The sequence below is a fragment of the Lepidochelys kempii genome, chromosome 9 (assembly GCF_965140285.1).
Source record: "Lepidochelys kempii isolate rLepKem1 chromosome 9, rLepKem1.hap1, whole genome shotgun sequence".
NCBI classification, from domain to species: domain Eukaryota; kingdom Metazoa; phylum Chordata; order Testudines; family Cheloniidae; genus Lepidochelys; species Lepidochelys kempii.
The window spans coordinates 45626479-45637800 of record NC_136388.1 but is presented as its reverse complement, the minus strand read 5'-3'; the positions used below and the strand labels follow the sequence as shown (position 1 = coordinate 45637800).

At 47.0% G+C, this 11322-nt stretch overlaps 1 protein-coding gene across 1 annotated transcript; it reads right to left on the bottom strand.

The window, feature by feature from the left end:
• Positions 1-7605: 7605 nt before the first annotated feature.
• On the bottom strand, positions 7606-10656 carry LOC140916910 (uncharacterized). The gene is made up of 2 exons (XM_073358806.1): positions 9127-10656; positions 7606-8151 (listed from the first exon to the last, which is right to left on the bottom strand). Exons 1-2 carry the CDS (start codon positions 9494-9496, stop codon positions 7637-7639), a joined length of 885 nt encoding a protein of 294 aa, XP_073214907.1. The 5' UTR covers positions 9497-10656; the 3' UTR covers positions 7606-7636.
• Between the last annotated feature and the right edge of the window lie 666 nt (positions 10657-11322).

Genomic DNA, 11322 nt, shown 5'->3' with positions numbered 1-11322 from the left:
ACTTCTTAAAGCACCACTTCCTTTGTACAATCTTTTTTCGTTCATTCAGTAAATGGTGCTGTTCAAGGGAATTGTTAACACTATATTGCGTATCACTAGGGCTCTGTGTTTGTCATGAAGGTCACAGAAGTCACGGATTCTGTGACTTCTTGCGACCTCCATGACTTCTGCAGTGGCCAGTGTGGCTGACCCCAGGGCCGCCCAAGCAGCTGGCCCCAGGAGCCAGCTGCTCAGGCAGCCCCACAGCCAGTTGCACCAGCCGCGGCTGGAGCAGCCCCAGGGCCAGCAGCACTGGCCACTGCTCAGGCAGCTGCAGGGAGCTCCTGAGCAGCGCTTGGCCCTTGGGCTCCCACCCCCCGCGGTGGTGGCTGGAGCAGCTGCAGGCCCCCCAGGTTTTCCCCCACCAACAGATAGTGCCAGGGGGCCCTGGGGCTCCCCCTCCCAGCTGCTGGTGCCTCCACCTTAAGATTCAATCAGGGGTATTTATGGTACAGGACATGGACAGGTCACGGGCTGTGATTTTTTGTTTCTTGCCCGTGACCTGTGCATGACTTTTACTAAAAATATCCATGATTAAATCATAGCCTTATGTATCACTTCCCAGTGCCATTCTCTCATGCCAGAAGGAAATGGAGGAAACAAGTGCTTGATATTGACAATTATTCTCTGGTTGGGTTTTTCTAAGTCGGAGATCCTTTCTAGGACTAGCAAACATGGAGGCTACACCAGACTGCTATGCGCACCAGATGCTAGGCTAAACTGCCAGGTTAAGGCAAGTTAGTGAACCTAGGGATGAGTTTTAGAGTCCATTGGTTTTAACCAGTAAGGGGTAGAGCCAGCAAGCCATCTCCACTTCTCCCTGCAATTTCAATTGGAAGCTGCAGGACTGCCTCCCTTGCAGTACTGCATTCTTAACAGCAGGTGGTGCTGCATAAGGCAATAAATAGCAGCCGTGCCAGGCCCTCTCACATGACCCAGAACAGAGCCTATGCTTTTGTTTCTCTCAGTCCATAAATAACTCAGCCAAAAGCATTGTTCCAGGTGAAGAATTCCCAGCTCTATACTTCGTAATGCAGTGAAAATTAAAAGGAGGAAGAAAGCACCCAGCTGTATGGTTGGTTCCTCCTTTCCTACCTCTCGAGACTTTACACATTACTCAATCTGGGGGGTTTCTACAAACATACATTTTTTAAATCAACCCTTGTATAAATTCCTCTCTGCTGGGTTTCTGCATTCTCTATGGCTGGCATTGCCACAGGCACTCTCAAGATTGGGGCCCCCTTTTCAGTTTTGTTTCTTGATTTGACACATTTTGGCTGTGGGCCCAGAATGCTTTTTCTGAAAAGCAGCTGGCACGTGTTCACGAAAAGCAAAAGTGTGTACGCCTATGATTCCTGTACCGTCTCTGAGATCTGCGGTCCATACTCCTTGTAATACACACTCTGTCTCTATTCTAGGTGGTACCACATTTGATATTGATTGTATAAGAAAGGTTTTGTGGCTGCTCAATCGATGCCTTATCCACTGTTGCTGAAAAATATTTAGAGGTAGATGTAGTGACCTTTCGCCTTTGTAAACCTGTCTTCATAAACTAATGCGGTGACAGACTCAAAAAAGGGGCATTATTTATGTCTGCCAGTGCCTGGGAGGTCAGCTGTCATGGCCAATGGTGAGAGAAAGAGTGAGGTCTATTAGTTAGAGCAGGAGTTGGTAGTCAGGAATCTGAGCCCAGGGTCAGACCCAGAGTCAGAGGCCAGGCACCAGAGCCAATGGTCAAGAATTGGAGCTGAGGGTCAGAACCAGGTTACCTGAAGCAAGGCTGGGTGTAAGCAAGCACAGGAGCTATTCCAGCTGTGGGCGAATGCTTTGGAGTGACCGCTGAACTGCTGCTGGGCGTAAGAGCCTGTCTGCTGACTTTTCCAACCAATCAGGCGGTGTCGCCAATCAATCAGGCAGACTGCTATAGGCCAGATGTCCTCACTAGGTTGTCCAGCAACTGGCTCTGCTGCAGGCCCTGATCCTTCCTAATGTCAACTGGAGGACAAAAAAAAAAAATGTCTGTCCCACCCTGCAATTATTAAATAAACAATCCAAAATAACCCCCCCGCAGCATACCACAAAGCTAAAATAAAACTTCCCAGCCAGTAACTAAACAACACCGCCCTCAGGATCCCCACATGAAAACCTCAGTTGTCCCCCAAGCCCTAGCAAATAGGTGATCCTTGCAGAGTGTCCTGAAAGGCAACGATCTAAGCTATTTTGGACCAAAGAAGAAAGCAACCTCTAGAGCTGCAGTGCTCTGCCAGAGGACACCGTGCTGGCAGCCCCTTCTCTTTCATATCAAGAAGCTCCAGCTTGAGCCCCTCGACCAATCAGAATGTGTGCCACTGTCACACAGGGAAAGAGGCGTCCCCTCAAGTAGGCAGGATGCAGACCATTTAAGGCTTCACAGCCCAAACCAATGATTTAAACTCCCCCTGGAAACCAAGGAGCTTTCATAACAAATCTCAGAGTAATTACACTGCACTGTGTACCCTACCTTATTAAGGGGCAGCTACTTTCTTGAACCAGCTTCTGAATAGATGGACGCTGTAGCTTTATTTACGGTGTATTGCAGGAGCCCAACCTTGATATGACAAAGGCATGGGTGATGGTGGTAAGGTCTGCGTCCGATAGAAAAGATTGCAAACTCACGGCCAGGCACAGATGGACAAAGCATCAGCAGCAAGGCCATAATATTATTGTCCAAAAGTAGTAGTATATCTAGCAACAACACCCCTAAGATACCAGCACAGGAAGGTCTAAGTCAGTAAGTGTATTAATGGTAGGCATGGGTCGCTGATCGGAGACGTAGCCTGGAGCAAGTCCACTGAGTTGTAAAAACCAGAATAATTTTGAATCTTTATGTGACGGGTTGCTCCCCTTTAAGGTGCCACCTGAGTGCTGGGGCAAGTCCCTTAAGCTGAGTCTTCCCAGAGTTGATCTCAGTGTCTGTGTCTTTCTGCAGCTGGGTGTGGCCAGGCCTCTGTGTGTGCTAGAACTCAGCAAGATAGGGTAAAGGGGACCCAGGCTGGCAGAACATCAGGTGGCACCTTAAAGTGGGGCAACCTGTCACACTTTGGATGGACAAGAAGTTTATGAAGTTTCTAGAGGGTCAAGGCCAAGCAGACAAGGGAGATAGGAGAGGAAAGTGGGAGGGTTGGGGTCAAGGATGACAGCACTATCCCTGACCTTGGGTGCAAAATTAAGGATTAAAAATATGTAGTGTTAGGGGGATCAGCGACATGGAATAAACTTACAGATCTGTCATTAAGTACTCAAAGGAGCAAAATCAGCATTGTGAAAGGGCCCAAAACCAAGCCAAAAGACGTCAAGGATCTTGTGCTGTAAGAGACAGGCAGAAAGGGGAAACAGGAAAGGGTGAACATGAGAACATTAGAAAGCGAGTGAAGGGGGCAAGTAAGGGTTTTTCAAAAGCTAGGGGGTGATAGCAGCAGTTTGGAATGATACTGGGAAAGTTTAATTGGGAATGGACTGGATGATGGTGATGATGATGGCAGAGATAAAGAGCAAGGCTAGGGAGAAGAAAGATTGGCGGGCAGGGCATTGAGGTGGGTCTTCATAGCAAAGTTACAGCTGTTGGTGGCTTTATGGGGCTGTTTGTCGGGAAGAGGAAGAGGTGATGGGGAAAGACGGTTACAAGTCAGTCAAGAGGTAAGGAGGATTCTGGGTATGAGGCAGTATTTTTTTCAGTCTTCTAAAAAAACAGAACAAACCCTTTGAAGGGTAGAGTATGGAATTAATGGCCCCAAACAGTCATTGTGACTTAACACCAGCCTGTCTAGTAATGGAGTGTAATTCAGAGCACATTGAAACCTTGTTAAGTTACAATCCCAAAGCATTTTGGCCTCAAGAGTCACCTCTCATTCGCCGACTCTCCCACTTTCTGTCCCAACCACTAGCAAGTGTTTCTAGATGACCTTCCGCACCCGCCCCAGTTACGTGATTCTCCCATATGGCCTCCTCAGATTTTGAGAGCAAGGACTGGTTTTTATTTTATTTTTTACTGAAGAATTCTTCTCAGGAAGTGGTTGCACACAAATAAAATTTTAATTGTCAGTGTTGAGAGCAGTTTGCAAGATGCAGGGAGTTCATTTGACCTCATACTAAGAAAAGTTACTTTCCAAGGTATCCTTGACTCGTGTTCCTTGATTAGTTTTCTAATTTTTCATTCTATTTTTTCCTGAAAACCCCAAACCTTATCAACAGGAGGCAGGTGCATCAACACCCCACAGTTTTAAAGACTCCCACAGATCTCTTTAGGAGATCAGGTCAAACTTGTTTTGGTCTAGCACAGCAGACAGACATCCTATGCAAAGAATTTAAGGAAAACATCATAACAGTTCTCATTTATGTAAGCCCTGTGGTTCAGAGAGTAAAGAGCTCTCTATTGCCACCTGTTGATGCGTTGGTAGAACATTGGCCCAGAGCTGCTTGAGAAATGCTTATAAACTCCATGCTTATAAACTCTTTGCCAGCATCTGCTGGACAACAAAAGGAACTGACTGAACGGGCCAGGCCTCATTTGCATTTTAGTTATATGCTGATTTGGGGCATATTGGGTAAAGCACAGTAAATTTTTGAGTTTGGGGCAGGCAGTTGGGAAATACAAGGACTAGGAACTTACTTCAGATATGTCTGAGGGCACACAGACCATGGCTGATATCAGGCACCATTGGGTGAGAGAGGCTAAAGACAGAGACAGAGGGGAATGGTTCCCATATTCTGCTGGGAGCACCTCTGGGGTGGTGAAAACTAAGAGTCCTAGGTATCACTGAGCCTCTCCTAAGAGCTGAGGACAGCGTTGAGGTGACGGATGGTGCAGAGCAACAGCGCCAGTTTTGAGGTGACGGGAAGCACAGTGTGGTGGTGGCAGAAGCAGAGCTGAGGCAGCGTAGGCTGAAGCCACAGCCCACCTAAAGCATGGGCCATCCTGTCCAGCAATTAAAGCAGAAGTCACACCAGGTAGGTCAGGTGGTAGAACCCCCATAGCAGCCCTGACAATATTGGCCTGCCGGCATCCTTGGCCTTCTGCAACCCAGGACAGCAACTGCCAAAGGAGGACTGAGGTTCGGATTACAGATAAAACACCCTGTGGGGGTGCGGGTTTTACGGATTAATTAGCTGGTTTTCCCAAATTCATTCTGTTTGTTTTATCTCCTGGATTCAGTGCTTGTGAGTGGGGAAGTATTGCCCATCAAGGGTGCTCAGGGTGCTCAGGGTGCTCAGGGTGCTCAGGGTGCTGTTTTCTGGAGCAGGGCCTAAGTCAGTGTTAGCTGAGTCATTAGAAGGAACCCCTAGAAAATTGAACCTGGCCCTTTTTGCTGCTGACAACACCTGGCACCTGTATAAAGGATTACATTTAATTTTCCTATCATGTGATTGAATATATAATTGGACAACAGTCTCACACTTGGGGCAGGGACCATCATCTTATTCTGTGTTTATACGGCGCCTAGCACAATGGGGTTCTGGTCAATGAGTAAGGTTTCTAGGTGCTATGATAATACAAATAATGAATAGTAAGATGTCTGCATGTAGATGGGAGTGTTCAGTTGTAGTCAGGGCAGTTTCCCATGAGACCCTTTCAGTCAATTGAGATGATAGAAAATCCATTAAAGACAAAAAAAATTGTGTATGGAAATGGAACACTTCCTGCAACCATCACAAGTTGGGAATTTTAGTATAATGGGAATAGTCACAAATACTGCAATAGCAAGGGCTTCAATTGCTGCAGAGATTTTCAGGTTGTGTTTGAAACTTAGGCCATGTCTACACTACAAAAGTACTCCGATTTTACAGAAGTTGATTTCTGGGAACAGATTGTATAAAGTTGAGTGTATGCGTCCACACTAAGCACATTAATTCGGCGGTGTGTCTCCACAATACCGTGGCAAGCATTGACATTCCAAGCAGTGCACTGTGGGTAGCTATCCCACAGTTCCCGCAGTCCCTGCTGCCCATTGGAATTCTGGGCTGAGCTCCAAATGCCTGATGGGGCCAAAAATTTGTCACGGGTGGTTATGGGTAAATGTTGTCAGTCAACCCTCCCTCCCTCCATGAAAGCAACAGCAGACAATCATTTCGCGCTCTTTTCCCTGGATCCATAGCACAGCAAGCATGGAGCCCGTTCAGCTCACCGCAGCAGTTATGACCATTGGAAACACCTCACGCATTATTGTGCAGTTTATGCAGAACCAGCACCTGAAAAACCAGGCGAGGAGGTGATGGCAGTGCGGTGATGAGGACATGAACACAGATTTCTCTAAAACCTCAGTCCCCAGCAATTTGGAGATCATGGTGTTACTTGGGCAAGCTCATGCCGTATAACGCCAATTCTGGCCACAGGAAACAAGCACAGAGTGGTGGGACCTCACAGAGCTGCAGGTTTGGGATGATTCCCAGTGGCTCCGAAACTTTCATATGCGTAAGAGCACTTTCATGGAACTTTGTGACTTGCTTTCCCCTGCCCTGAAGCGCAAGAATACCAAGATGAGAGCAGCTCTCACAGTTCACAAGCGAGTGGCAATAGCCCTGTGGAAGCTTGCAATTCCAGACAGCTACCAGTCAGTCGGGAATCAATTTGGAGTGGGCAAATCTACTGTGGGGGCTGCTGTGATCCAAGTAGCCCACTGAGCTGAGAAATCACTGAGCTGCTGCTATCGAGGGTAGTGACTCTGGGAAATATGCAGGTCATAGGGGATGGCTTTGGTGTAATGGGATTCTCTAACTGTAGTGGGGCGATAGACGGAACGCATACCCCTATCTTGGGACCGGACCACCATTGCAGCCAGTACATAAAACCGCAAGGGGTACTTTTCAATGGTGCTGCAAGCACTGGTGGATCACAAGGGACGTTTCACCAACATCAGTATGGAATGGCTGGGAAAGGTTTATGATGCTCGTGTCTTCAGGAACTCTGGTCTGTTTAAATGGCTGCAGGAAGGGATTTATTTCCCAGACCAGAAAATAACTGTTGGGGATGTTGAAATGCCTATAGTTATCCTTGGGGACCCAGCCTACCCCTTAATGCCCTGGCTCATGAAGCTGTACACAGGCACCCTGGACAGTAGTCAGGAGCTGTTCAACTATAGGCTGAGCAAGTGCAGAATGGTGGTAGAATGTGCATTCGGACGTTTAAAGGGTCACTGGCGCAGTTTACTGACTTGCTCAGACCTCAGCGAAACCAATATTCCCATTGTTATTGCTGCTTGCTGTGTCCTCCACAATCTCTGTGAGAGTAAGGGGGAGACGTTTATGGTGGGGTGGGAGGTTGATGCAAATCGCCTGGCCTCTGAATATGCGTAGCCAGACACCAGGGAGGTTAGAAGAGCACAAGAGGGCGCAGTGTGCATCAGAGAAGCTTTGAAAACCAGTTTCATGACTGTCCAGGGTACTGTGTGACACTTCTGTTTGTTTCTCCTTGATGAAAACCAGCCCCCTTGGTTGCCTCTAAATTCCTGTAAGCCACCCACCCTCCCCCCTTTGATCACAGCTTGCTTGCAAAGAAAATAAAGTCACTATCATTTAAAACCATGTATTTTTTATTAATTGATTATAAAAATAGGGAGATAACTCACAAGGTAGCCAGGATAGGGTGTGGGAGGAGGGGAGGAGGGCAGGAAAAGGCCACTTTAAAACTTGTTGAATGACAGCCTTCTGTTGCTTGGGCTGTCCACTGGGGTGGAGTGGTTTGGTGCCCGGAGCCTCCCCCCCACGGCGTTCTTGGGCGTCTGGGTGAGGTAGCTATGGAACTTGGGGAGGAGGGTGGGTGGGTAAGCAGGGGCGGCAGCGGCAGTCTGTGATCCTGCTGCCATTCATGAACTTCCACCAGATGCCGGAGCATGTCCGTTTGATCCCGCAGTAGCCCCAGCGTTGCCTTGTATCTCCTCTGATCTTCCTGCCGCCACCTCTCCTCACGTTCATCGGCCACTGTCCTGTACTCTGCTATTGTGTCCCCCCACACAGCTCTGTCGGTGCCGGACGACTGCATGAGCTCAGAGAACATGTCATTGCGCGTACGTTTTTTTCGCCGCCTTATCTGAGATAGCCTTTGGGATGGAGGAGGGAGGCTTGAAACATTTGCAGCTGCTGGAGGAAAAAAAGGGAGTGAAGTATTTAAAACGATGCATTTTACAGAACAATGGCTATACTCTTTCACGGTGAACAACACTAGTCACATTACATAGCACATGTGATTTTGGTACAAGGTGGCATTTTGCATCTTATATTGAGTGCCTGCGGCTTTGGTATTAGAGATCACACATGCAGTGCCGGGCAACAGAATTCGGCTTGCAGGCAGCCATGGTAACCCATAGTCTTTTGGCTGCTGCAACCTTCATAAAGCGCCCTCCTCTCCTATACTAAGCAAAGCATGTTGAGTTGGCCATTTAGTGCTGTGGTTTTCCTGTTAACGTGCAGCAGCAGAAATCAAACTGACCCCCCTGCATCCAATTGTCTGGGATGATCGCTTTACCCCTCACCCCACCGCGTGGCTGGTATCAGGGAAGATCCCTGCTAGCCAAACACGAACAGCTCAGCACCAATGTCCCCCCCCTCCCACCGCATGGCTAACTGCGGGGACGATTTCTTTTCAGCCACAGGCAAACAGCCCAGTAGGAACGGCCACCTCTGAATGTCCCCTTAATTAAATTCCCCTATTTCAATCAGGTTACCATGAACAATATCACTCTCCTGAGGATAACACAGAGAGATAAAGAACGGATGTTGCTTGAATGCCAGCAAACACGGGACCATAAGCTGCCAGGCTTTGTCATGCAATGATACCAGATTACTTGCTACTAGCATGGTGTGGTAAAGTGTCCTACCACGGAGGACGGAATAAGGCTACTCTCCCCAGAAACCTTCTGCAAAGGCTTTTAGAGTACCTCCAGGAGAGCTTCATGGAGATGTCCCTGGAGGATTTCTGCTCCATCCCCAGACACGTTAACAGACTTTTCCAGTAGCTGTACTGGCCACGAATGCATCCCAAGTCCTCAGGGCTACTTAATCATTAAAAAACGCTTGCTTTTATAACATGTATTATATTTTAAAAGGTACACTGACCAGAGGTCCCTTCTCCGGCTTCGTTGGGTTGGGAGGGTATTTCAGTCAGGGTGATAAAAAGATCCTGGCTGTTGGGGAGAACGGTGTGCTGTGTGCTCTCCACAAGCTCATCCTCCTCCTCCTCATCTTCCCCATCTAGAAAATCGTCAGGCATGGCGGAAAGTACCCCATCATCGGAGTCCGCAGACAGGGGTGGGGTAGTGGTGGCGGCCCCCCCTAGAATTGCATGCAGCTCAGCGTAGAAGCGGTATGTCTTGGGCTCTGTCCCGGAGTGTCTGTTTGATTCTCTGGTTTTCTGGTACGCTTGTCTGAGCTCCTTAAGTTTCATGCAGCACTGTGTTGTGTCCCTGCTATAGCTTCTGTCCCTCATGGCCTCAAAGATTTTTTGAAATGTTTTGGCATTTCATCTTTTGGAATGTAGTTCTGATAGCATGGATTCCTCTCCACATACACTGATCAGATCCACTACCTCCTGTTCCGTCCATGCTGGAGCTCTTTTTAGATTCTGGGACTGCATGGTTACCTGTGCTGATGAACTCGCCTGGCCAAACAGGAAATGAGATTCAAAAGTTCTTGGGGCTTTTCCTGTACACCTGGCCAGTGCATCCGAGTTGAGTGTGCTGTCCAGAGCGGTCACAATGGTGCACTGTGGGATAACTCCCAGAGGCCAATACCTTCGAATTGCATCCACACTAACCCTAATTTGAAACGGTGATGTCGATTTCAGCGCTAATCCCCTTGTTGGGGAGGAGTACAGAAATCAGTTTTAAGAGCCCTTTATGTCGAAAAAAATGGCTTCGTTGTGTAGACAGGTGCAGAGTTAATTCGATTTAACGCTGCTAAATCTGACATAAACTCGTAGTGTGGACCAGGCCTTAGTCTTGAGTAGTTCTGGGTTCCCCATGATCTGTGTGCTAGAGGCATAGAATGGCTACTCTTCTTACCATGATTTTCATTTAATGAATGAAATTACAGTAAAGCTGCATCCTCCAATTCTCCATGGTTGTCCTGGCCATCCAGACTTCCCTGCTTACATCTCATGGTGTCAAAAAAGCACTGCTTTATGTAGGTAGCTGTTACATGGTCTAGCTCACCTACTTCCTATGGAAAGAGACTTGAGGGTAGGACATAGACAAAAGACTTGGCTGTAGATATGTGTTTAGGAGTACAGTTTTGTGCCAATCAAAACTGGTTTATGTAAGAAAAAAAGATTATCTCAAATCAAAACAATAAGTGGGTGGTCAGTGCAATTCAACCAGTAAGTCACTAGAGGACCTATTATTCCGCCCCACTGGCTTGCTCAATTCTTGATCAAATCTTGGCCTCCTCTGTTAATTTCCTACAGGGTGGTCGCCTGGGACATTTTTAACCTCAGAAGGTTTGGAGTCTGGGTTTGGTTCCATTAGGGGCTCCAACACTTGGATACATATCCAGACTTCTTACATCTGCAAAACCAAAGGAGGGATCTCATGGGAACAAACAACTTCCTGCTTCCAGCCAGGCTGGAAATACTAGGACAGTTTTTCTAGTGGTAACTTGGTCCCTTTGCTCCTGGTCCCAGCCAGACTATAGAAAGGATAAAGAAAAAAAAAATGAGACAAAAGTTTGAGATGGGTGCAAGTTTAGCTCTGGTGAGAGCAGTAAGGGTCATTCTTTCATTTCTATTGCTCCATTTATATGGAACTCTTTTCCCTTCCCTCTAAGATGCTTCTTCTCTGGCTTTAAAACTTTCCTTAGCTCTTTATCTTATAATTCAACAGTGTGAAAATTTTGTAGTCCTCAATGTGAAGGATCCTATATAAAATACTTCTACAATCTAACTAGGTAAAATAAAATGTAAGATCTCTGTATAGAAGGGTTGATTGCAATGGATATTTATTGAGACCTGAGTTCAGCAAAGCACTTCCTTAACTTAAGCCCTTGCTTAAGTGCTTTGTTGACTTCAATGGGATTATTTGCAGGTTTATATGCTTTGCTGAATCGGGGCCTAAGACTCTGTTCAGTATATATCTTTAAATATTAATTGATTATTGCATGCATTGCAGCTGGAAGGCTTCTATTAGGTACAACATTTAGTTTTTCAATATCTCATCCTCCAGAAATTTCATAGATAAGGAACTCGCAGAAACCAAGTGAGCAGGTAAAAAATTACCCTTGTATTAATGTACCTAATCATCTGCAAAAAAATCAGTAAAA